The sequence below is a fragment of the Sarcophilus harrisii genome, chromosome 6 (genome assembly GCF_902635505.1).
Source record: "Sarcophilus harrisii chromosome 6, mSarHar1.11, whole genome shotgun sequence".
Taxonomy (NCBI): Eukaryota; Metazoa; Chordata; class Mammalia; order Dasyuromorphia; family Dasyuridae; genus Sarcophilus; species Sarcophilus harrisii.
In genome coordinates, this window is record NC_045431.1 from 235,476,786 (window position 1) to 235,501,235 (window position 24,450).

General features: G+C 66.1%; 1 protein-coding gene across 1 annotated transcript; it reads left to right on the forward strand.

Moving 5' to 3' along the window:
• The first annotated feature begins 412 nt into the window (after positions 1–412).
• On the forward strand, positions 413–9,543 carry MRPL23 (mitochondrial ribosomal protein L23). The gene is made up of 5 exons (XM_031942578.1): positions 413–499; positions 4,705–4,827; positions 5,491–5,573; positions 5,992–6,065; positions 9,288–9,543. Exons 1-5 carry the CDS (start codon positions 483–485, stop codon positions 9,450–9,452), a joined length of 462 nt encoding a protein of 153 aa, XP_031798438.1. The 5' UTR covers positions 413–482; the 3' UTR covers positions 9,453–9,543.
• The last annotated feature ends 14,907 nt before the right edge of the window (positions 9,544–24,450 follow it).

Here is a 24,450-nt window from a genome sequence, read left to right on the forward strand (position 1 = left end):
GGGGGGGGGGGCCTGAGCTGGCGGGGGGGAGGGGCACCCTCGGCCCCCGCGCTGCCCCGCTCTTCTCGGTATCGGGGGAAGCCGGCGAGGACCCACTTCGGCTCAGACAGGCGGCTGTCTCCGCCCTTTCCTGATCCCGGCCTCAGTTTCCCCCTTGGCGTGAACATCTGAGGCGCCGCCTCCGGGAAGCTCTCCCGGACTGCTCCCAGCCCCCCCGCGCCCGGGCCCTGGGACTCTCTCGTGTCCCTGTAGGAGAAGGGGGGCCTGGCGTCCGTCCCAGATGCGGAAGCGGGCCCGGGAGAGGGCGGCAGCAGACAAAGGCGCGGAGGAAGGAAGCGAACTGCGAGAGCGGGCCGCGGCCTCCGGCCGCCAGGCGGCGATGCAGAAGCGGCCCCGGCGCGGGCAGGAAGCCCCGCCTCGTCTACTCCATTTCCGCCGCCGACAGGAAGTTCCTGGAGCCGCTGTCAGAGCGAACGCGCGTCATGGCCCGCAACGTCCTGTGAGTACGCGGCGGCCTCAGACCCGAGCTGGGGTCACCGGGGGGAAACCGGGGCTCAGCGCGCCCCTGTGACCCCGACTTCCGGAGCGGGGCAGGCTCCCAGTCACCCTTCAGGGTCGCCGCGCCGGGCCCCTTCCCTGGTGACAGCCTTCCCCCCGCCCCAGCCGGGACGTGGCCCACGCCCTCCGCGCCCGGCCCCTGGTGACAGCCCCGCCCCCAGCCGGGCGGCCCCGCCCTCCGCCCCCGGCCCCGGGACGCCCCCCCCCCCCAGCCGGGAGGCCCGCCCTCCCGCCCCGGCCCCGGTGACGGCCCCCGCCCCAGCCGGGGGGCCCGCCCTCCGCCCCGGCCCTGGTGCCCCCCCGCCCGCCGCCCCCGGCCCTGGTGCGCCCCGCCCCAGCCGGGACGTGGCCACGCCCTCCCGCCCGGCCCTGGTGCGCCCCCGCCCCGCCGGGGTGGCCCGCCCTCCGCCCCCCGGCCCCTGGGGACGGCCCCGCCCGCCGCCCCCCCTGGTGGCCCCGCCCCAGCCGGGGTGGCCCGCCCCCCGCCCCGGCCCCTGGGTGGCCCCCCGCCCCAGCCGGGACGGCCACGCCCTCCGCGCCCGGCCCCTGGTGGGCCCCGCCCCCAGCCGGGGGTTTGGCCCGCCCTCCCGCGCCCCGGCCCCTGGTGACCCCCGCCCGCCGCGCCCCGGCCCCTGGGGGCCCCCCCGCCCCGGCCCCCCCGCCTTTCCCCCCCTCCTGGTGCCTTCATTGGGCCCCGCGGTCCCTCCCCGGTCCTTCAGCTCCTGCTTCCTTAGCCGTCTTTATCCCGGAATTCCTTGTTCCCTCGCCCCTTCCCCGCCCCGTGTTCCTGCGCTTCACACGTTCCCGCCCTCGCGGTCCCTTGTGCGTCTTCGGCCATTCACTGACTTCTTCACTCGCTCGGTTGTTTCGGGTCGTTTTTCTCGCACTTGTTCACGGGCTAATTCAGCCGTCGACCTTCCCTCCTCCTGCTCCCCCATTGATTCCCTCGCGCGTTTGCTCTTTGGGTCCTTCCTTACTTCGTTCGCTTAGTCGTTCCCTCCCTCCTTCCGCCCACAGCCAGGCCGGCCCCCCGCCCCGGCCCCCCTCCCCGGTCCCTCCCCGGGTCCCCGCCCCGGCCCCCCCCCAGGCCCCCCCGGTCCCGGGGCCCCCCCCCCAGGTCCCCTCCCGGGTCCCCCCAGGGCCCCCGGCCCGCCCCGCCCGGTCCCGCCCCACCCCGGCCCCCCGGTCCCCCCCCACCCCGGGGCCCTGCGCCCTCCTGGCAGGCCCAGGCTTGCCCGGGCGAGGCCCCCCGCCTCCCTCTGGGCCCGCGCCTGCTCGGGTTCAGCGCGGGGTTCTGGGTGCAGCGTGGGCCTTCAGTCCCCCTTCCCATCCTAACATGGTGACGGGCCCTGGCTCTTTCTCCGGGGCCCGGGTCCCCGGGGGCCCCCTTGCCCGAGGGCCCGGCCCCGCCCCCAGGGGCCCCTCCCTCCTGCCGGGCTCCGGGGGGGCTGGCCCCCCCTCCCCCTCTCGGGGCCCTTCTCCCTGGGGGCTCTTTTGCGCCCCCCATCTGCCCCAGCGGGGTCCCTGTCCGTTGGCCCTTTCTTCTTGAATCCTCCGCCTTCCATCCATTTGGGGTCCCCGCTCCCGGCTCCCCTTGGCCCCTGGACCGCCTTTCCTGGGCGGGCGGGAGGCCGGCTGGTCCCCCTCCCACGGGCCCTTTATTAGACTCCCCAGACCCTGCCCAGTTCCGGAGATGTCCGAAGTGCCGCACCCGGCGGGGGCGGGGCTGGCGTGTGGGGCGCCCCTCCGCCCAGCCGCCTGCGGCGTCCGTGGTCATCTGCGGGGTCCGTCTGTCTGCCATCGGGCCCGGACTGAAACTCCGTCCCTATTCCTGCCTGCCTGTTTATCTTTCCTAATGTGCATTTATCTAGCTGTCTTTTTTATCTACCTCTCTTTTGTCCGTTTGTCTGGTTTTTTGTCTCTCTTTATCTATCTTAATTTTTTATTTATCTTTCTGTCTTCTTTTGTCCGTCTTTCTTTCTGTTTTATCTTCTATCTTTCTGTCTGTCTATTTTATCTGTCTGTTTATCCGTCTTTCTGTCTTTTTTTCCTGTCTTTTATCTTTTCTCTCTCTTCTGTCTGTTTTCTATCTATCAGTCTTTTATTTTCTATTTTTCTCTGTTTATCTTTTATTTTTTTTGTCTATCTTTCTATTTTATCTATCTATTTATCTTTTTATTTTATCTGTTTATCCTCTTTCTGTCTGTTTTCTATCAGTCTGTTTTTTTCTGTCTATTTTCTCTTTTATCTTTCTATTTTTGTATCTTTTGGTCTCTTTATCTGTTTATTTTCTATTTATCTTTTTGTCTATCTTTTTCTATCTTTTTGTCTATCTTTCTATTTTATCTATCTATTTATCTTTCTGTCTTCTTTTGTTTCTCTTTGTCTGTTTTCTATCTACCTGTCTGTTTATCTTTCTATCTTTCTGTCTATTTTTCTACCTGTTTATCTTTCTATTTATCTGTCTAACTTTTTGTCTCTATGTCTGTCTATCTATTTATCTACCTGTCTGTCCATCCATCTTTCTGCCCATCTCCTGTTCTATCTGTCTGTCCGTCTGTATGAGATGCTGTGTGCCAGAACCAGGGCTAAGCCTGGGGTGGGGAGGTGCACAGATGGTTAACCCTCAGTCCAGTGGGGAACCCCACTCTTTTGTGTAATTGCTTGGTGACATCGGGTCAGAGCCTGGTGATTTCATCAAGGATTCTGGGGGTCACTCATGGCAGAGGCCTCTGGTGTGGGGTTGGATTCTGAGAACTTGTTTTTAACATTTTTTTCTCACAATTGGTTCCTCATAATCCCGTCTAGTTTCCATGCAGGGGCATGATTGGCCCAGAGGGGCTGAGGTGCCCCAAAGAATGAGGGGCCCAGCTGTCATTCAGCCCATGGCGCAGGGGGTCCGAGACCCCACGCCCTGCGGTTCAGAGCCTCGCTTTGGGCTCCCCTGTGTAAAGTTCTCTTCTCTAAATATAATGTTCCCTGGGAGCAGTTTCGTGGGGAACTTCTGGAGGCAGCCTTACTTTCAATTCAGGTCAATAATCACCTCAAATACATCCAGCTGTTCAAAGTTCAAATGCTTTATTTTCTCCTTCCAAGTCTTGCCTCTTTCCTTGGGCCCATTAGCTTTCTTAAAGGCCCGTCTCCCTCCTTGATTCCGAGAGCTCCCCCCGGATGTCTCGAATCCTCGAGTTCTCTCGGCATCCAGGGCCTCCAGCCGGCACAAAGGAGGAATTTGGAATGAGTCTGTCTCCTCCCCTGAGGGCTTCTTTGTCTGCCCCGAGAGCTTCTCGTGTATCTGCCCCGCACTGAGCACACACCAATCACTGTATCCCTGGGAAACCATTATTTGCTGTAGGATTAAAGCAACGCTAAACTAGATTTAACCATTGTCTCCTCAGTTCCACTTAGTGCCTTGTCTCAAGTTCTGGCCCATAAAGTCTCCTTGCGGCATCAGCTCAGTTCTACTGTCTTAGTGCCTTGTAAGAACCCTAACACCCCTCCATTATGCTTGAATCCCCGGCCCCTTCCTCCCCCCAGGAAGGCCGGGCTCCAGGCCCCAGAGACACTGGGCTCTCCTCCCCTTCGTTCCCAGGCCACCAGCACCCCCTCTACAGAGGGACCCTTGGAGGCCCAGGATGGGCACATGCCCTGCTGACAAGCCCTGCTCCCAGTTGCTTGGGTGCAGACCCGGGGCATTGTCCACCAGGGGGAACATGGGAGGCCCTTCCCACCTGCCTGCATCAACACGAATGGCCACTGGAGGGCCTTGGGGGAGCAGAGTCCCAGCGAGGTCTGGCGCTGCCCTTGCAGGCCGCCAGAGGTCTCTCTCCTGCCAAGCTCCCCTGCCCCAGCCCTGGGAGTCCCCAGGATAGAGCCCTCATGCAGTCGGGAATGCTGGAACTGGGGGCAGCCCCCAGGGTCACCCGGAGGTTCCCCACGCTTTAGAGAGGAGAAGTCGAGCCGTTTCCCCCCATGTGCCCCTAAATCCTGCCCACGGTGCTTTGGGAGGACTGAAGGGCTGAGGGAGCTGACCCCCGCAGAGTTTGCCCGGGGAGGGGGGTCTGCCCGCTGCTGCCAGAGCCCTTGGCCTTGTAGGTTCTGGTTTTGGGGTGCTCACCGCTGAGGTGACCGAGGGCTTTCTGGCAGGTACCCCCTGTACCAGGCAGGAAACCCCCAGCTGCGAATCTTCCGGACCAACTTCTTCATCCAGCTGGTGAGGCCAGGCACAGTCCAGCCAGAGGACACCGTGCAGTTCCGGATCCCAATGGAGTGAGTGCTCCCTGGGCAAAGGGGGAACCTAGATGTGGGACTTCTTCCTTGGGCAGTGAATCTATCCAAGGGCGGCCTCAGGAAAGGTTCTGGGGTGGGCCCTGGTGAGACTCTGAGGGCCTGCCCCTGGGCTCGGCCCCTCGGCCCCAGGAGGAGACGGCCACAGTTTGGAGTACAATGGAGACAAGAAATCCCTGAAGGACAGTTTTTTCTGTCTGAAGCTAGATGGAACTCCTCGGCTTTATTCAGGGTGGTCGCGGGAGGGCTATGGGGAGGGGGGGTCATAGGGGGTCTGGGCAGGCTCTGCAGGCCGCCATCTGCACGGCACATTGAGCCAGCCAGACCAGACCAGCCAGCAGGAGAGAAGGGGGTGCGGGTTCTGGCTCTTTGGTTGGGCCGGCCTGGTCAGTCTGCCCCCGGCCTGCACTCGCGTGCCATCGCTGGGGCCAGGCCACGCTGGTGACCCGCCCGGAGGTCGATGCCCAGGGGCCGTATGGACTTCCGCAGAGGGGCCCACTGGAGCAGGGCCACACCCACCGGCACCTGGCCACAGGGGGTACGGGGGGACACGGCTGCTGCGTCTGCGACTCTGGCTTCAGGCCGGGCCTCCTTGTTGCGACTGGGGTTCCAAAGGCCACCTCTTCCCTCTTGTCTGGTCCGCAGGATGACCAGGGTCGACCTCAAGAATTATCTGCAGAGCATCTATAATGTGCCCGTGGCTGCCGTGAGAACCAGGGTACAGCACGGTGAGTGTGTGTGTGGGGGGGTGAGAACCAGGATACAGCACAATAAAGAGGGGAAGAGGGGGGGACCAGACCACAGCATGGTGAATGGAGGCCCTCTTTCTCTTGCTTTGCTCTCCCCAGCTCTGCCACTAGTGACCAGGTGGTGGCGCTTCAGGATCAGAAGTACAATGGTCAGTGGGGCTGGGCAGCCTCTAGCTTGGTGGGCTCTCTCCCTCTTGGCTATTGCCTTTGTCACCAGCTCTGCTGCCAGCTGCCCCCCCCCCATGCAGGTTCCCAGCCCCCACCAAGGGATGCCAATGATGGGGCTCCCTCGGAGGGTTGGGGCTTCAGGAGCAGGTTGGGGTGGCTGAACTTCTGGGCCCGGAATAATTGGAGCAGAACTCGGGAGGGGGAAACTAAGGAAGGTCTCTTCCAACAGGGTCCAACAAGAAGCGGGATCACAGGAACGTGCGCATCAAGCAGCCGGATTACAAGGTCGCCTATGTCCAGCTGGTGAGTCAAACCTGGCGCTCGGAGCTGCGGGCACGGGGCTGCTGGGGGGTGGCTCGGGGGAAAAGGGGGCGAAGGGGTTTCCCTACGACCTCCCCCTCCCGTCACCGCCCAGTGTCCAAGAGGGCTGGAAAGTCCCTGCAGGCCTTGGGGGGGGGTTCCTCTGGGCATCTCTCTGGGGCTGCCCTGGTCCACCTGGAGATTGTGGGCGTGGGGGGAGACTTCAGAAATCTGCACAGCTGAGGCCATTTGGGTGTGAGTGTGAGTGTGTGGGTGTGTGTGTGTGTGAGAGAGAGAGAGAGACACCTTGGGGAGCGCGGCTGGCCCTCGTTAGCAGTTGGGCCCCAGGGTTTCGGAGTGTCTTAACACTGGCTGTTGCTGGTCAGTAAGGCTGGGGCTGGGCGCAGCTCCTCAGGCCCCTCGCTAAGCAGGCTCCCTCCAGGGGTCTGATGGGAAGTTCTGGCTTCTGCTGGGGTCACGGAGGGCTGGGGCCTCTGGGCCGACGCCGACCTTTGCTCAGCCCGGCTGCTCCCTTCACCTCAATCTCTGTTGGGATCTTGGCCGTGAGCGTCCCCCCAAAGTATCACTTATGCTCCCCCGGCTCTCCCCCTCCTCTCGCAGCATGGAGTAAGGAGGGGTGACCTTGGCCTTAGCCCCCCCCAGGGCAGGTCCTGGGTCTTTTTTGTCTCTGTAGCCCCCATTGGGCCTCTCCTTGGCCGGCAAATAGCTGGGATTGCTCAACCGTCAGATAAAGGGCCATGGAAACAAAGGGCTGTTTGCCTGGGGAGGGGGGTCACAGCAGTGCCCCGGGGTCTCCCCTTCAGAGGCCTCTGGACCCCTGGCCTTGGGATGACCTGGGAGGAGGTGGGAGGAGGGGGAAGGCCCAGGGCCCCTGCCCTTTGAAGCCCCCTCCCCACCTGGGCATCTTTGAGCCCTCTCCCCTCCAGTCCTGCACATGGGCCGCCCTTGTCCATCATCTGTCCCAGATCTCCCTCCACAGCTGAGTCGGGGCCGGGAGGGGGCCCTCCACAGGGCCCTGGGAACCCCATTTGTTCCCAGCTGTGCTTCCTCCAATTTCACTTTAAACAGCCGGAACGGAGGAGGCGGCGGCGGCCGGGGGGCGGGAGCCCGCCGCCAGATGGCAGTGGTGCTCTTGGGGAGAGCGCGGGCCGGGGGCGCTTTGTGCGAGCTGGGGTCAGGCCGCCTCCCTCAGACGACCACTGCCTCCTTTCTCCGGCCGGCAGCCCACGTGCGCAGCCGGCTCTGTGGCAGCCCAGCCCGGGAGGAAGCCCCTGGGCAGAAAGCCCCCTGTAGGGGGGGGGCGCCCCGGGGCCCCGGCCCCTTCCCGGGAGGCTACGGTTACAGTGGCTTTTGAGTCATCCGAGCCGGCCCCCAGCCCCCAGTCGTGAAAATTGAACTCTAGCACGGAGATCTCGTATCAACAGCTGCCCGGAGGCTTAGCGTGGAACAGTGTGTCTAATGTCCCCGCTCCGAGGCTCCTTGATCATAATTTGTAACGGCCGCTCCCCCGCCCCGACTTGACTGACTCCGGCAGGACGTGGGGGAGGGGGGCGAGTGACGGGAACAGCCTGGGTGTCGCTTGAAAGGGGGGAGGCTTTGGGGGGCTGGTTTGGCCTTTCCCTGACAGTCGCTGCCGTGAAACGGCTGGAGGGGCTTCGGGCGGCAATGAGCCCGTTAGAAAATGTATCTCGCACCCCCTTGTCAGGCGCGGGAGTCCAACCCCAGAAACGCGGCTCTGCCCTAATTGCGGACAGCTAGAAAGGCCCCAAAGGGTCCGGCCTTCGTGGTTCCGGAGGCTCGGCCCACACAGAGGGGTCCCGGGAAAAAGCGGGAGCACCGTTCCCTTTGCCCTGGGCTTGGGGGCGTTGTTTTTTTATCTCGGGTTTCCCCTCCCAGTTCTTTGCCCGGGGCAGCTTTTCCTTTCTCTTTGTAAGGACGAGGGGCTTCCTTTCTCCCCTTTTCCTTTTTGAGGGAAAGCTCACGTTCTCTAGGTGGGGGAAGCGGCCGGCGCCCCAGCGCCCACCGAGCCTGCGGAGGAAGCGCCCCCGATTGGAGCCCGAGCCTCCCTCCCCGGCTGGGCTGAACTCTGTAAATCGCACACTCCTCCGCATTTGCGTTTGAAAATGTCATTTTGCCTCCTTCTCCTGGGGGAAAGCGGCGACTCCCCGCGATCTAGTGCCATCAACCCCCGTTCTGGGCAATCAGCCCTGCGTGTAAACTATTGCCCTCTGGTATTTTAAAAAAGAAAAAAGCCCTCGGAGATGTGTAAGCTAAGCCCCCCGCGCGCGGGCTACCGAGCTCGCGGCCCTGCTTTTCATCACTCCCCGCTCTGACACCCCGCTCCATCTGATCAGAATTTATCAGCCTTCAATTCTCAGGGTGTCCCGTGCTGGCCGACAGCCCGCGCTCCGGCTTCTTGACAGAGCGCGGGCTCTGGGGAGCCGCCCGCCCCCGCCTCGTTTTATTTATTAAAACGTCCCGGAGCCAGACGGGCCCTTTGTGTCCCCTGACCTATCCCGGAACGGCGGAAGGGCTCGATATTTAATATCGCGTGTATTACTGCAGCCGCGTTGATTAAATATGAATCGGCGGCGATACTTTAGAAACGGAGGCCCGAGGGGGGACCGCCCGGCCTGGCGGCGGCGATGCCCCGGGCGGGTTGGGGTGGCCCCCCCCCGCACCCCGAATCACGCCCGGCGCGGGCCTTTGTTGATACCGATCGCCGCTGAATTTCCTAAGACCAGTTAATTTGCAAAGCCTTCCTGATTTATAGAGCGGGGGGCCGGGGCGGCCGTATTTCTCCGCCGCTCTGGGCCGGGAGGAGGGGGAAGGGCTTGCGGGACTCGGGGTCTGCAGGGCTCCCCCCTCCCCCCCCCGGAATGGACACCGTTAATGAGGCCACAAGCGGGGCAAATGCGGCTCAATGAAGAGATAATGTCAGTGAAAAGATCATTGTCCCAGAGTGATGGTTTCCTGCTGCTAGATGAAAGCCGAGGCCGGGGCGGAGGCAGAGACGCCGCTGCTCCGGACACGCTCCGGCTGCCGGGGCGCGGAGTCCATCACGGCCAGCAGCGGGGGGTGGGGGGGTAAAGGGGGGCGGGGGCATTAATCACTGCTCCGGGCTGGGGGGGGGGCCGCCGCGCGGGGATCGGGCCCTCGGGCCCAGGGGCCCCGTGCCTAGGCCCGTGGCTGCTTCCTCCCCAGGCTTACGGACAGACCTTCACGTTCCCGGACCTGTTTCCTGAGAAAGAAACAAGCCCCGACACCGTCTCCTTTGAAGGCATCCAAAATGAGTTTATGGATAAAGAGAGAGAGAGGCAGAAAGGAGACCCGCGGCGCGGGGGTGTCCCCGACTGGTTCGGCTTGTGATGGGGAGGCCCGCGCTGCCCCCCGGCCCGTCTGGGGGGGGGGAACTCTTCAACAAGGCGGAATTAAAGCTTGCTTTATGGAAAAGGAAAAATGGATTCCTTGCCTTTTTTTTTTTTCCCTTGTGTCTTTTTTTTCCCTGGAGGTCTTGGGGGAGGCAGCAGCCATTTGTGCCGGGTGGCAGGAGGGCCCCTGCCCCCGACCCCTGCACAAGTGGGGTCAGGGGGACCTCAGCAGGTCCAGGGCCCGTGCGGGGAGGGGAGCTGGGCCTGCGAACCAAGATGGGCGCCTCCACCCGCGGGGACCACCCAGGCGAGGAAGCACCGAGGGGCCTGGCCAGAGACAGGCGCGCTAGCGGGCTCCCGAGTCCCGGCAGAGGCCGGGGCCCCAGGGAAGGCTGGGTCAGGGAGGCCTGGGGACGGCCCCGCAGAGCCAGCATGAAGGGGTTTGCAGGGGACATGGCCGGCAGTGGGGAGCAGTTTTGTGTTCCGGAGCGAGGGAGCGAAGTGTTTGGCAGTGGCTGGAGTGTGGTCTGTAGGGCCGAGAGGCCGGGCGGGCAGCAGGGCTGCCGGCATGGCCACAGGAAAGGGGAGGGGGCCCGGGCTACTGGGGAGCGGAGTGGAGTGGGCCCCCGGGCTCTCCTCCTGCTCAGGAACGGAGCTAGTAAGGAGCGGAGCCGAACCGGGCTCGCCCCCACCGGAGGGGCCGAGGAGGATGGCCCAGGAAGGACGGGTCGAGTCCTCCAGCCCCACCCCAGGCCCCGGGCTCTCCTTGTGTGCAGGGCTCTAGGTGTCTGGAGGGGCCAGGCAGGGGCTGTGTGGGTTCCTAAGCCGCCCTTGTAAATAAGTGCCGACTGTTTACCAGCCCGCCTTCCCTGGGGGCCCGACAGTAAAAGCGGGAGGGGCGGGTAATTAAGAGCGCACAGGCCCATGGCCCCGGGCTGCCGCAACCGGCCTCCTTTCCCCTTTTACGAGTCCTGCTGAGTCTCGGGAGCTGGGCTCTTCTGCCCTCCTCTCTGCAACAAAGGGTGAGCTGCCGGCTGGGGGCAAGGCCGCAGACCGGAGCGGGGCTGCCCACCGCCGCCCGGGGAGTCGGGGGTCCCGGCCCAGTGCCCGGAGCGCCGGCCTCAGTTTCCCTCTGGGAGAGGAGAGGTCGTCTTCTTCCCGTCCTCCCTGTGACGGGGCTTCGCTGACCAGGGGGCTCTTGTGGAAGACCTGAGCAGAGCCTTCTCTCAGCTTCTGTTTCCCGTGTCCCCGTGGGGATGCGGGGGGCGGGGGCTGCAGGAGCCTTCGGTCGTCCCTGACGCGCCCCCTGGCCCCAGCCCAGACCTTCCCAGAGCCCCCAGAGAAAGAACAGGCGGAGGCACAGGGGCCGCGCAGCGATGGTTTATTAAAGCAGCTTTGTCCTGTGGGGCCGCAGCCCTGCCCGTTCCCCGCTGGCTCTGAGGCCAGGGAGCTCGCCCCAGAACTCGGGGCCCCGGGGCCCGGCCAGGCCCGAGGAGGCCCCGCTCCTGCCCGTGAGGCTTCCCAGGGACTGGAGGCAAGAGCGCCTGGTCTTCGAGGAGCCCCTCCCGGCCACGGCCAAAAGAAGGGAGCTTATGGGCCGTGGGAGCTGTGGGGGCCGGGAAGACTGGCGGCCCTTGTGGGCATCTGCAACTTGGGGGCCTAGAAGCCACAAGGGGCTGCGCTCCCAGAGGCCTTCAGGGCGCCCTCAGCCTGGTTGGGGGCTGCTCTGGATCTACTTTCCCAGCTCCCAGGCCTTCAGGGTCGAGGGTCTCCCAGGGAGAAGCAAGGAGCGGGGCCTGGGGGGCCAGTGAGGGCACAGCCCGCGCTGGGGTCTCCCTTCGGGGTCCCCTTTTCCTTCTCCCACGGAGGCCCCTCCAGGCGTTAGACGGAAGCCTTCCCCACTTGGCTCTGTTCCCCCCTCCCCCCATCAGATGGTCCGGATGCAGGACTTCTCTAGGCCCCGGCCGGGAAGCAGCACCTGTTGCCAAGGCTACGAGCATCCGAGAACCGGGTCTCGGCCCTTCCCTCTGGATCCGTTTCTGCTTCTGTGAATATATCCAGACCATGTCATTGCTGGAAAAGGAGATAGTCCCCGAGGGAGACTCAGCCCCTCCTCACCTCATCTCCCGAGCCCGGCCTCCTCGCACAGCTGGCGAAGGCCGGCCTCCCTCGCCAGGCCTCCAAACATCCTGTTTATTCCTACACCGGGAACAGTTGATTGAAAGATAAATAGCAGAAGGTTGATTAGAAACACATCCCCCTTTGCCTGGACATCAACAAGAATGACAGGCGGGGGTGGGGAGAAAAGGGGGGGCCTACAGAGCTGAGGGGGGCCATAGAGGGGGTGGTGAGGGTGGGGTGAGAGGAGGGGAACAGAACCACCAGGGGTAGGCAGAGGGGCCCTGGCACTGCTCTGGCTCTCCAGGCCTGGGGCCGAGGCCTCCCCCCACCCCCCAAGCCCTTCCCAGCTCTTGCCAGGGAAGCCCTTGGAGTCCGGGCTCGCTGGGGGCCCCGGGGGAGTCTGGGGCACAGGGAGGGATGGGCGCCCCCGCCCAGTCGGTGCCCACAGACCCTCCGCGAGAGGCAAGGTGGGCCCGGCCCCCGGGGCAAGACCAGGGCTCTCCATTCAGCCAAGCAGCCCAAGCAAGACCAAGTGTAGAGGCTGGTCAGAGGCTGGTGAGAGGAGTCCGGGGGGAGGCGCTCAGCGCCCCCCACCTCGTCCCCCTGAGAGAACCTCCAGGGTAGGGGCCGGTCAGGGGGCCGGGGAGCGGCAGGAGCCTCTGACTGAGGCGAAATCACAGGGACTCCCCCGGGGCCCCCACTGTCCTCGGGAGGCACCCGGAACCCTCCCTCCCCCTTCTGGGTAAGCACGGGAGGCTCCCTGATCTGGGGCCAGAGGGGCCAGAGGAGGAAACTGAGGCCGGCAGAGGGACGCCCAGGGAGGAGCCGAGGGGGCTGTCTTGGAGCTTGCTCCCCCCCCCCCCCCCCCCCCCACCGCCGAGCTTCCGGGCTCTCCCAGAGCCCTCAAGGACTGTTTCCCTCTCCTAATTAGTCCCTGGGCCGCGCTGAGGGGGCCCAATTGTTCCCCGTGTGTGGCTTTGGATGGTCTGTCTCCCCAATTATTTCAGGACCTGGGAATCTCTCCCGCCCTTTGACCTCCCAGCTCCTCCTCCTCAGCAGCCGGACAAAGCCAGAGCGGGGATGGCCGAGGGCCTTCCCCCGGGGAGCCAGGGCTCGGGGTCTCAGTTTCCTCCCCAGCAGAATGGGTCGGCGGCCCAGGGTCTTCCTGGGTCCCGGTGGGCCGGGCTGGGGCAGCCCTAGGAAGGGGCGTGTCCATCTGCAGGAACGGACCCCAAGGGGAGTGTGTGAGAAAAGGGCCAGCCCCCCCTCCCAGCCCCTTCCCCCCCCCCCCCGGCAGGGGCCCAGCCTGCTGGGAACTGCTCCTTCTGACGGGGCCAGGCCTCGGTGGCCGGGCCTCTGCCCCCCAAGCCTCCCCTGCCTCGGGGTTTCTTTGTAAATAGGTCTTTTCCTAGACAAATAACCAGCATTTGGGGGCTGCTCCCACATCTGGCTTAGACTGGCTCCAGTCTCTGCACAGGCCTTGAAGTTATGGCTGGAGGAATAAAGGGCCCCCCGGGGCCTTGCTTCAGGCTCCCCGCGCACCCCTGGGGGCCACCCCTGTTCAGGGACACCCCGAGGGCCCCGCAGGGCCCACGGGCATCTCGCTGCTCCCCGAGTCTCTGGGAAAGGGGGCGCTGCCTTCCCCGGCCCCCTTCCTTCTCTGGCTTTGAGGCGCTCGGGCAGAGGAGCCCCGGGGAAGCCCCCAGACCCCTGGGCCGGGGGGGGGGGCTCGGCTCGGGCTTTGTTCGCTGGGAGTGAATGGGCGGGTGTGTGGTCCGGCCGGGGCGCGGGGAAGGGTGCCCTGGGGGAGGGGAGGCTCCACGCTTGGCCGGAGCCGGAGAAACGCTCTCCTGAGCCTTTTTCATCCTTTGACCCGCTCTCCCCTCCCCCAGCCCCACGCAGCCTTTCAGGGTCCAGCTGGCCGGAGAGTCGGGTCAGGCCCCCGAGGCTCCCTCAAGACGTCGGTGACCCACCAGACGCCCTCCAGGATCATAAAGAGCCCTCGGCTCTGCTCTCAGGGCCCCGGGAGTGAGTGTGCCCAGCCGTGCCAGCCGGGCCAGCTCCTGGGCCCGGGGCTTCCCCACCCTCCCGCCCACCGTGGGCCCCCCGCTTTTCCCGGGATGGGGGAGGAGAGCTCCGCTGGGGGGGGGGTCTCTGACGAGTCCCCAGAAGGCCTGAGACGGAGGCGGCCTCGGGGAGCGGGCGAGGAGCGGCCCCGGCCGTGCGCCCCCCCCTTCCTGAATGGGCCCAGCTGCAGCCGCAGCCCCCGGAGGGGGGAGGGGCCCTCGACAGGTCCGGGGCACGGAGGTGAAGGGTCCTCTTAAACAGAACAAGGTGCGCGCCTTTCATGCCTTTTCTTTACGAAGTGTTTGGAATCCCAGCCGGCAGCTGGACGCTGCTCCCGCCGCCCCGCTCTTAAATGCGCTTATAAAATCCGTGTCAGCCCCAGCCCCGCGGCACCTGATTTGTGGCCCTCATAAAGCCCTCACCTCCTGCCGGGGAGGGGGGGGTCCCTGCAGAAGCCGGCCTGGGCCGGGCCCCCACCCAGCCCCACTCCCTATCTCCAGGAAGAGCTGGGAAGGCAGATGCCCCGTGGCTGCGGGGGTGCCAGGCTCTGCCCGGGGGTGCCCGTGGCTGCGGGGGTGCCAGGCTCTGCCCGGGGGTGCCCGTGGCTGCTGGGGTGCCAGACTCTGCCCGGGGGGTGCCCTGGGGCACCCTGAGTGCTTGCAGAGCCCGCGGCCCGGCCCAGGTGCACCTGATGGGCAAAGGAGACCACCAGAGCAGGGTGGGGCCTGGCCGCAGAGAGCCAGCCCGCCGCCCACCCCCACTCCCTGGGTCCCCTCCTCCAGGCTGGCACATCTGGGGCGGGCCAGCAGGGCACACGGGGGCTGGGCCCGCCCTCAGCCCCTTGGGGGTCCCCACAGTGAGTCCAGGGCTGCCCAGCCGTCGCAGTGACCATTGTTTGTGGTCCGCAGGAGGGGGGAGAGCGGGGCCCTTTGGGAGGGGGCAGCAGCCCCTCGGGCCCGTTTCCCGGCTGGGCACGGAGGGCAGGGAGGGGCCGGGCAGCAGCCTGGGCGGCCCCCTCCTCTGCTCTCTCGGGAGCGCCATCGAGCCCCCCAGCGTTCGGGGCACCCCCGGGGTCCCTGCCTCCAGGCTTGGCCGGGCCGATGCCCGGACGGACGCCCCCCTCCTCTCCCTGGCAGGACCCCCGCAGCGAGTGCCCCCTGACCTGGGCAGGCCGAGGACCTGGTACAGCAAGAGCTGTGAGAATAAGCACCAAATGTGAGGCAGGAACGAGCACCGGGAGGGGGGCCGCCCTGAAAGACCCGGATCAAAGGGAGACCCACGAAACGGCGGCTCATTAGCGCAGGCGGCCAGGCCCGGGGGGGGGGGGTGCCTCCCGGATTAAGAAATCAGCCCCCCCCGCTGGGAAACACACACTCAGGTCAGTCAGCAGCTCTGGCCGGGGGGGGGGGGCGGGGGCGCAGGCCCTGCTCCCCTGCCCGGCCTCTGCCCGGGCCCATCCACCGGGTGCCCCCCACGAGGCCCCGGACCCGGCTCTCTCTGCCCGAACCTGACCAGCCCCCTCCTCCCCAGGAGCTCCGAGCTGAAGGAGCCTCCTCTCCCTGCAGGCCCAGGGAAGTGCCAGGGGAGCTTCCCCCCGGGGCGACGCCACAGGCCCCCCACGAATGGCGGCCAGCAGGGAGGCGCAGCCCCCCCCCCATTGTGGCCCCGCCCCCACGGCCCGGGGTCTCTGAGGTTTCCCTGTGGGGGTCTTCTGAGCCCCCAAGCTTTGGCCAGAGAGCAGGGGGAGGGCGGCGAGGGCTCGGCGGGCTTTCGGTCAGCGGCATTTCAGGGCGGTTCCCTCCGGCAGAGCAGTGGGTGGTGGGTGCCGGGGAGCCCCGCGGGGATCCCAGAACAGGGCCCCGGAAGGGGGGTCTGCTCCCTGTCTCAAGTTCCCTGGGGGCCCAATGGGGCCCAAGTGCTTCGGGATCTCGGGGTCCACCTCCTTGCTCCCCCAGGGGCCCCAAACCAGGCGGAGCCCCGAGGAGGGGGAGGGCTCCAGTCAGGAATGTCAGCAGCTGCTCCCGCCCTGTCCACGCCCGACCCGGCCAGCGCCCCCCCAAGCATGTTCCGCCCCCCCTAGCATGTGCCCCCCCCCCCGCCCAAGTATGTCCCCCCACAGTGCGCGAATGTTCTCTATGCTGAGCTCCTGTTAGCAGGGCCCAGGCCTTCTCAGCTGTCCGGCAATGGCCTTATGGAGACAGCCCAGGCCCCAGGCACCCCCCCCCACCCAGAATAGACCCCCCACCCCAAGCATCCCCCCCAAAATAGCCCCCTGCCAGCCTCCAGCTGAAACCCTGGTTCCTCCGAGCTCAGCCAGATCTCTGTGAAACACAAAAGCAGCACCTTACGAGGGGCTTGGGCTGGGGGGGGGGGCTTTTCAGCAGGAGACCCTCCGGGAGTGGGGGCGGGGGTCTGGGACCCGCTCACCCCTCCTGGCACTGGCGGGTGCGGGACCCCCCCCCCCCGGATGGGCAGGAAGGCCTGCAGCCCTCCCAGATCGCCTCGAGCGGGTCCCTATGGGGCCCCAGGGCCCGGGGTCACTCCCTCTGGACTCTGGCCCCTGGGGGTCCCCGGGACTTTCAGATCCAAGCCCCCTGTTGGGCATCGGAGCCCTTCCCCACTGGGCACCTTTCTGATCCCCAGCCTGGCCACTCCCCTTCCTCCCCGGCCTTCCTGGCCCTGCCCCCTCCCTCCACAGCCTTTCCTAATGCCCCCAGCTGGAAGGTCCCTCCGCACTGGAAGGTCCCCCCCTCACACTGGAAGGTCCCCCTCACACTGGAAGGTCCCCCCTCACACTGGAAGGTCCCCCCTCACACTGGAAGGTCCCCCTCACACTGGAAGGTCCCCCCTCACACTGGAAGGTCCCCCTCACACTGGAAGGTCCCCTCACACTGGAAGGTCCCCCCTCACACTGGAAGGTCCCCCTCACACTGGAAGGTCCCCCTCACACTGGAAGGTTCCCCCCTCACACTGGAAGGTCCCTCACACTGGAAGGTCCCCCTCACACTGGAAGGTCCCCCCTCACACTGGAAGGTCCCTCACACTGGAAGGTCCCCTCACACTGGAAGGTCCCCCCTCACACTGGAAGGTCCCCCCTCACACTGGAAGTCCCCCCCCCACTGGAAGGTCCCTTGCACTGGAAGGTCCCCCCTCACACTGGAAGGCCCCCCGCCCTGCCCTTGTTGTGGGGGCTCTCTCTGAATGTCCCCCCTGCCCAGAATGGGGGCCTGGGGAGGACAGAGCGCGGACTTCCTAGGGAACTGAAGCTTCCTCCAGCCTGATGTCAGTCAGAGCTGGGGGCCCGAGGCCGGGGCACCCCGAGGACAGGGACCCCCGCTGGGCCCCTCGCCCCCCAGCTGTAGGGGAAGGGGGTCCCCCAGGGCTGAGGCCCCAGGGCAGGCCGGAAGGGGGCCCGAGGCCTCGGGGGGGGGGGGGGGGGCGGTGGAAAGTTCAGGTCGGAGTCAGGCCGAAAGCCGCCGCGTCTGCACTTTTGGGGGCCACGAGGCCGGACATGTGCGGGGCTGCCCGGAACCGGGTTAAGTTTAGCCAGGTATGCGGTCAGCTGAGGCCGCCGAGGCTCCAGGAGGGACGTCAGGGCGGCCGCGGGGCTATAACGGGCAAGGTCTTCACCCCGGGGCCGCTCTCGGGTGTCATCGCCATGGCAACCCCAAGAGGGGCGTCGGGAAAACAAACAGGAGAAAGGTCGGCATGGGGGGGTCGGGGAGCGGAGCTGGGGGTGGGGCCGGCCAGCAGCTGTCTCCGGCGCGCCCGCACCCAATTCCTGAGCTGGGACGGGCAGCCCCGGGGAGCCGGAGGCCGGGGGCGGGGCCGGGGGCTCGGGCAGCAAACGGCCCTGCCAGACTCAGTTTCCTTTGCTGCAAAATGAAGAGTCTCTCGCTGCTTCTCCCCTCCCCACACCCCTGCCCCCCTAAACAAACACCCCGAACTCCGGGTGCCGTGAGGGCCCAGTCAGCCCCGGCGGAGAAACCCCTGGAAACATTCACTGCCAGAAGAAAGGGCTCCTTGTTCTGGCTGCCGGTGACATGCCTCCGGACAACTGCTGGGGGCGACAGCGGGCCGCGCTGCCCGGGGAGGGGGCCCTCTGGGGGGGAGATGGAGCCTGGTGCTGCCCCACCCCCGACCTGGTGCTGCCCCCCCACCCCCACCCCCGGGCAGGGACCACACCTTTCCCCAGGACGCCCTCATGGGGAGGGTCCTGGGTGGGGGACAAGTGGCTGTGGGCTCTGGGGGAGGGCATCCGCTCAGGCTGATTGTGCGTCCGGGCCAGGGGTGCAGCGGCCCCCGCCTCGGCCCGGTCTGGGCTCCGTCCCTGCCTCCGCTCGTCCCTGGGAAAAGGATTATCGGGGTTTGATGCCGAATCCTCATCCTGCAGTTTCCACTTTGCAAAGTATTTATTAAAGAGAGTGGAGGGAAATGAGTTGAGCAGATCTTGACCCTTTCCCGCTTCAGAAAGCAGAGACCCCCCCCAGGGAGCCAGCCTCCGCCTCCGGCCCCCCAGCCCCCTCCCCACAGCTTGTCCCCCCCCGGCCTCTGCCTGGGCCGTCCCCCATCTCAGCCCTAGCAGCTGCTCTCTCCGGGACCCCCCCCCCGAGTCCCCACCACTCTCCGCTCCCCCTCCTGACCCTCGGAGCCCACTGTCTGCAGCCACTCTGGGCTCCCTCGCGTCCGAGTCAGCCCCGTCCCACACGGTTCCGAGCTGTTCTTTGTTCCCTGCGCCGGCCTGGGCCCACGGAAGGCCGGGCAGCTGCCTCCCGAGCCTCGGCCAAGGGCGGGGGGCGAGCGGGGGCAACAGCCCTGCTCCCCAGGGGGTGTCAGCCCCCTCGTCTTCCCTGGGCCGGGCGGCGCGTGCTGGGGGAGGGTCCCCCACAAAGGGGATCGTGAGCTCTCCTCTCGAGGGCTGAATGGGGCGCCCTCCGAGCTGTGCACCGACTCCTAGGGCAGAAAGGCCCCCCCAGGAGGCGCTCCCCATGTCCCGGCCCCGGAGCTGGGAGACCCGATGAGACCCAGAGGCCCCGCGAAAGGGAGCCGGGCTCGAGGTGTGGGGCCCCCAGAACCAGAATGTCCAAATCGCTCTCAGCCCGGGGCTCCCAAAGCTGTGCCCGGGCCGGGGCCCCGGCAAAGCCCCAGAGCCGTCCCCTGCCCCCCTGGAGCTTCTGCCTTGCCCTCTGCTCGCCGCAGAGCCCCCGTCTGCCTCAACGTGGCTCCCTCCCCTGTGAGCCCCCCGTTTTCTTCTCGGTTCCCCCCAGCACCCACTCAGCTTGATGCTCTACAATCATCCCCTCCCCCATTATCGAATATCCCCCCGCCGGGGGGGGTCCCCAGAGCGGGGGTCCGGAACTAAGGCTGTTCGACCCTCGGGGCTTGGCGTTTGTCAAAAGGCCCATTGTGCGGCCCCCTCCCCAAAAAGGCATCTGGCCGCACCATCCCCACGGCGGGGGTTCTGGGGCCTTGGGTCCCAGCCCGGCAGCTGTCCCGGAGCCTGGGAAGCCAGCGCCTCTAAGCCCCCCGGCCTCTCCCGTGGCCTCCCTAAGCCCCCCGGCTGTTGGCAGCCACTGTTCCGGGGAACTTTCTCCTGGGCCAGAGGTGCCCGGCTGTCCAGCTGGCGGTGGGGACTTTCACTTGGGGAAAGTTCACTTTTCAGCTTCAGCCCGCGCCCCCTCCCCCTCCTCCCTCCTTCCAGCCGCCACTGGTGTTTTTCTTGGGGGGGGGGCTCTGCTTGCATGACCCCCGAGACCCTTCCCCGCGCCCCGGCTCCGCCACCTTCTGGCTGGCGGCTGACTCGGGGCCCGCCGGTGACTCAGCCCCCGACGGTCCCGGTGCGGGGACAAACACAAACGCGGCTGGAATAAGTGTCGGGGGCCGGGCCGAGGGCGGGGGGCGCCCGCGGGAGGATGACATAGGTGTCGGGGGCACCCGCCAGGGCGGGGGGCGCGGGCTTCTGGGGGCGCCTCGCCAGGGAGTGACTTCATTTATTTCCATAAGATTGCCGCCTCCCCCTCCCTGCTTTCTTGGCCCCGAGCTCGCTGTCTGAGCTCGCCTCCTCGGAGCGGGAAGCGAGAACCACAAGGGAAACGGGCTGGAAAATGTACATTGGGGCGGGAAAAACATTTTGGAATCTGCCTTTGGCTTCCCAGGCTCCGGGACAGCTGCCGGGCTGGGACCCAAGGCCCCAGAACCCCCGCCGTGGCTCCCCTCAGCGTCAGAGGCGGGAAAGAGCTTCTAGGCTCCCTTTGGGAGACTCTTTTCAGTGTCAGAGGTGTGTTCTTTGGGGGGGCTCCCCTCGGTGTCAGAGGTGTGTTCTTTGGGGGGGCTCCCCTCGGTGTCAGAGGCGGGTTCTCTCTGGGGGGGGCCTCCCCTGGGTGTCAGAGGTGGGTTCTCTGGGGGGGCTCCCCTCGGTGTCAGAGGTGTGTTCTTTGGGGGGGGCTCCCCTCGGTGTCAGAGGTGGGTTCTCTGGGGGGGGCTCCCCTCGGTGTCAGAGGCGGGGAGGAGCTTTTGAGCTCCCACAGAGGCACTCCCTCTCCCCAAGAAAGCCCCCGGCCTCCCTCCACCCTGGCCCCCCCTCTCCTCCACCTTGCGCCTACTGCATCCCGCTGGTAGCATGGGGGCTCGGACGCTAAGGCTGAGGCAAATGGGGGCTGGGGCTGGGGCTCCCCACAGCAGGAAGAGGAGGCTGTTGGGGATGCCGTGGGCGAGACCCCCGTGTCCGCCTGGGAGAGGAGGCAGCCGGCCCCAAGGCTGGGCCGCGCCCGTGCTCGGGGGACCCCAACTTCCCCCTCGGGCCGCAGCAGCAGCTGGCATCCTGGTAGCCCCAGGGCGGGGGCAGGGCCGGGGCTCGGGCCAACATCGCTTGTGTAAATGGGGTCAAGGAGTCATTGTGTAAGCCTCCCCCAGCATGGCCCTGGCTGCCCGGGGCCCCGGGGCCCCAGAGCAAACAGGCCTCCCGGCGCCCGGACTGGGGGCAGGAGCCCCGCCAATGAGCCCTTCCCCAGCTCAGGGGGCGGCCCTCGGGGGCGAGGAGGGGGGCCTGGTGCCCCTCCCTTTGGGAACGTTTGGGGGGGGGGCTGGCTGTGCCCAGCTACTTTCTCTTCCCGGCTGCTCTTGGACCCCAAGACCAGGGACCCGGGGCGAGTGGGGGGGCAGGCGGGCCTGTCGGAGCTCCGTGGGCAGCAGAGACGAGGAAAGACTTCCGCTTCCCCGGCCGCTTTTCCCAGAGCTGGCGAGCCGGGGCTGTGGGGTTCAGGGCCCCCCACCAGCCCCCCTCCCCCCGCCCTCCCCACACCTGTGGCCCTCTGGGGTTTCTGAGATGACAGCTCAGTGAAAGCTGAGCCGGGGGAGCTAATGCCACAAACTCTCCGTGTTAACATGGTCCGTGACCTTCCCTCTCGCCCTCTGCGCTGGTGCCGTGGGGGGAAGCGGCGGAGACAGAGGGGGAGGGGCGAGGGGCTGGGGGGCAGACGAGGGCTTAATCAGAGGGTCCGGAACCAGCCCGAGGAGACTGGGGGGGGGGCAGAGCCGGGGACGCAGGGCAAGTGGGAAACAAAGCGGGGGCGCCGAGGAGCAAGGGGGAGTGGGGAGGGGGCGAGAGCGGGCGGGAAACGGGGACAAACGGGGGGAAAGGGGAGCCCCGGAAAAAGGCGAGGGTCTGGGCGCCGCAGAAATTCGGGGAGAGCGCGGGAAACGGGGAAGGGAGCGCGCGGGGGTGCCGCGGGGGGCGGGCGGGCGGGGGCGCAGGAAGCGCAGCAGGCAGCAGCCCCAGAGCTCTGGGGAGGGAGGGGCCCGCGCCGGGAACTCATATTGTCTCCGGCCCGAAATAGCCCGTTTTCCACCGGCCCCTTCGCGGAGGGGAGGAATCGCACAAAACCCCGTCTGTTTCCCCCGACTCCCGGCCCCGGGGGCGGGGGAGAGGAAAGGGGGGCCCTGCGGGCCACAGCCGCCCCCCAGACAAGAAGCGCCGTGTCCCCGACGCCCGGCAAGGCGGAGGGGCCTGGGGGGGGGGGCCGCGGCCAGAGCAGCCCCCGCCCCCCAGCTTGTTGCGGGCTTGGGAAGCACGAGCTCCGGTATTCGCACAAAGCACCGGCTTATGGCTGTGTCCCGAGCCCCGCCTGGGCGGCCCCGGCAGATCTGGAGGGGCAGCCTCGGGGGCCGGGCAGCTCCCGAGTCCCGCCGGCCCGAAGGCCGGCCCGGGGCAAAGCTGCCTCCCCCCTCCCTCCCTCCCCCTTCTGAGGTGGCCGGTGGGCTGCAAAGTCGGGCCATGGGGCGTCCGCTCCACAGGGCACCGCGGGCCCGCTCCCGCTCACACACGGGCTCAGCCTTACACACGCACACTTCCGCTCACACACGGGCTCAGTCTTACACACGCACACTCAGACACACACGGGCTCAGCCTTACACGCACACTCAGACACACACGGCTCAGCCTTACCCTCCACACTCCCGCTCACACACGGGCTCAGCCTTACACACGCACACTCACGCTCAGACACGGGCTCAGCCTTACACACGCACACTCAGACACACACGGGCTCAGCCTTACACACCCACTCCCGCTCACACACGGGCTCAGCCTTACACACGCACACAGACTCACACACGGGCTCAGCCTTACACACGCACACTCCCGCTCACACACGGGCTCAGCCTTACACACTCACATTCACACTCAGACTCCCACACGGGCTCAGCCTTACACACGCACACTCAGACTCCCACACGGGCTCAGCCTTACACACGCACACTCAGACTCCCACACGGGCTCAGCCTTACACACGCACACTCAGACACACACGGGCTCAGCCTTACACACTCACACTCCCGCTCAGACACGGGCTCAGCCTTACACACGCACACTCAGACACACACGGGCTCAGCCTTACACACACACTCCCGCTCACACACGGGCTCAGCCTTACACACGCACACTCACGCTCAGACACGGGCTCAGCCTTACACACGCACACTCAGACACACACGGGCTCAGCCTTACACACTCACACTCCCGCTCACACACGGGCTCAGCCTTACACACGCACACAGACTCACACACGGGCTCAGCCTTACACACGCACACTCAGACACACACGGGCTCAGCCTTACACACTCACATTCACACTCAGACTCACAGGGCTCAGCCTTACACGCACACTCAGACACACACGGGCTCAGCCTTACCGCACCTCAGACTCCCACACGGCTCAGCCACACCGCACACTCAGCACACACAGGCTCCAGCCTTCACACTCACCTCCCGCTCAGACACGAGGCTCAGCCTTACCACGCACCTCAGAACACACAGGCTCAGCCACACCACCTCCCGCTCCACAGGCTCAGCCTTCACACACCTCCCGCTCACACACGGGCTCAGCCTTACACACGCACACAGACTCACACACGGGCTCCAGCCCCACCTCAGACTCCCCACCCAGGCTCAGCCCCACTCCACATTCCACCTCAGACTCACACGGCTCCAGCCTTACCACTCAGACCCCACAGGCTCAGCCTTACACCGCCCTCACGCTCCAGACACACAGGCTCAGCCACCCTCAATTCACCTCAGACTCACACACCAGCCTTCCCCTCCCACCTCCGCTCAGACACACAGGGCTCACCTTCCACCTCACTTACCTCAGACTCACACAAGGGCTCAGCCTTACACACTCACACTCCCACTCACACACGGGCTCAGCCTTACACACTCACACTCCTGCTCACACACGGGCTCAGCCTTACACACTCACACTCCCGCTCACACACATTCAGACACAACTGAGAGCTCCCGCGCTCCCACGTAGTCAGGGGTTTCGGGGCCTCGGCGCCAGCATTTTAGCCAGGCCGCAATCAAGAAGTTCTGCAGAGAATCCGAGGCCTCAAACCCGGCCTGTGTGACCCCAAGCTTCTTCTGTACAATGAGAATTTGCGTTTGCCGCTGCCCTGAGCCTAGGCTCCTGTCAGTTGAAAAAGAATAACAATAAACAGAACCCCTTGGTGGTCTGTGCCCCCCAGGGGTAGGGTCTGTGCCCCCCAGGGGTAGGGTCTGTGCCCCCCAGGGATAGGGTCTGTGCCCTCAGATATAAGGTCTGTGCCCCCCAGATAGAGGGTCTGTGCCCCCCCCGGGGGTGGACCCTGGCCTCCCGTAGCTGTCCAACAACTAGAAGGGCTTGGCTCAGCCTCTGCGGACTCTGAGAGCCTCCTTGGAGGCCCCTGCGTGGGATGCCAGGCCCCTCCAGCCCCTCCGGCCCCTCTGGCCTAGGTTAAAGCTTCCCTCCTGGGCCCAGTTGTGCAGCTCCCGGCCAAGCTGGGAACGTGGAGGCCGCCGGTGAGGAGGCCGGGCCCGGGCGGAGTCCTGGGAGGCCGCAGGGGAGGGGGCGAGGGCCGGCTGCTCCGCAGGGACCCTGGGGGGAGGCCCCACTTAAACAAACAGCTTCTTTGCGGGACTTGGGGTGAGTGTTTGCCCTGATAGGAATCAGGCCTGGGGTGGAGGGAGCCGTGTTTATTTAATCAGGAGAGAAGTGAAGGTAACTTAACACCCGCCTGGACCAAAGGGCCCTGCCCAGAGGGGGGCGACCCACTGGTCCCCGTCTCAGCCAAAGGCAGAAATGGAGGAAACAGCTTTCAGTTGCCGTGGGAAGCAATTAGAGGAGAGCAGAGAGAGGATGGAGGCCTGAGGAGCCTGGGAAGGCCAGGGGGCGGGTGAGGGAGCAGCCCCAGCTGGGAAGCCGCGGCCCCTTGGGCAGCCCCCGGGGGCATTTCCTTCCCAACAGGAGGCGGAAGGGGCCGGCCTGGGAGCTGGG

Excerpts from the sequence above, each read along its gene's own strand:
- MRPL23 (XM_031942578.1), top strand. Across the intron at positions 4,828-5,490 it reads CAGTTCCGGATCCCAATGGA|GATGACCAGGGTCGACCTCA; the intron begins GTGAGTGCTCCC and ends TCTGGTCCGCAG. Across the intron at positions 6,066-9,287 it reads AGGTCGCCTATGTCCAGCTG|GCTTACGGACAGACCTTCAC; the intron begins GTGAGTCAAACC and ends CTTCCTCCCCAG.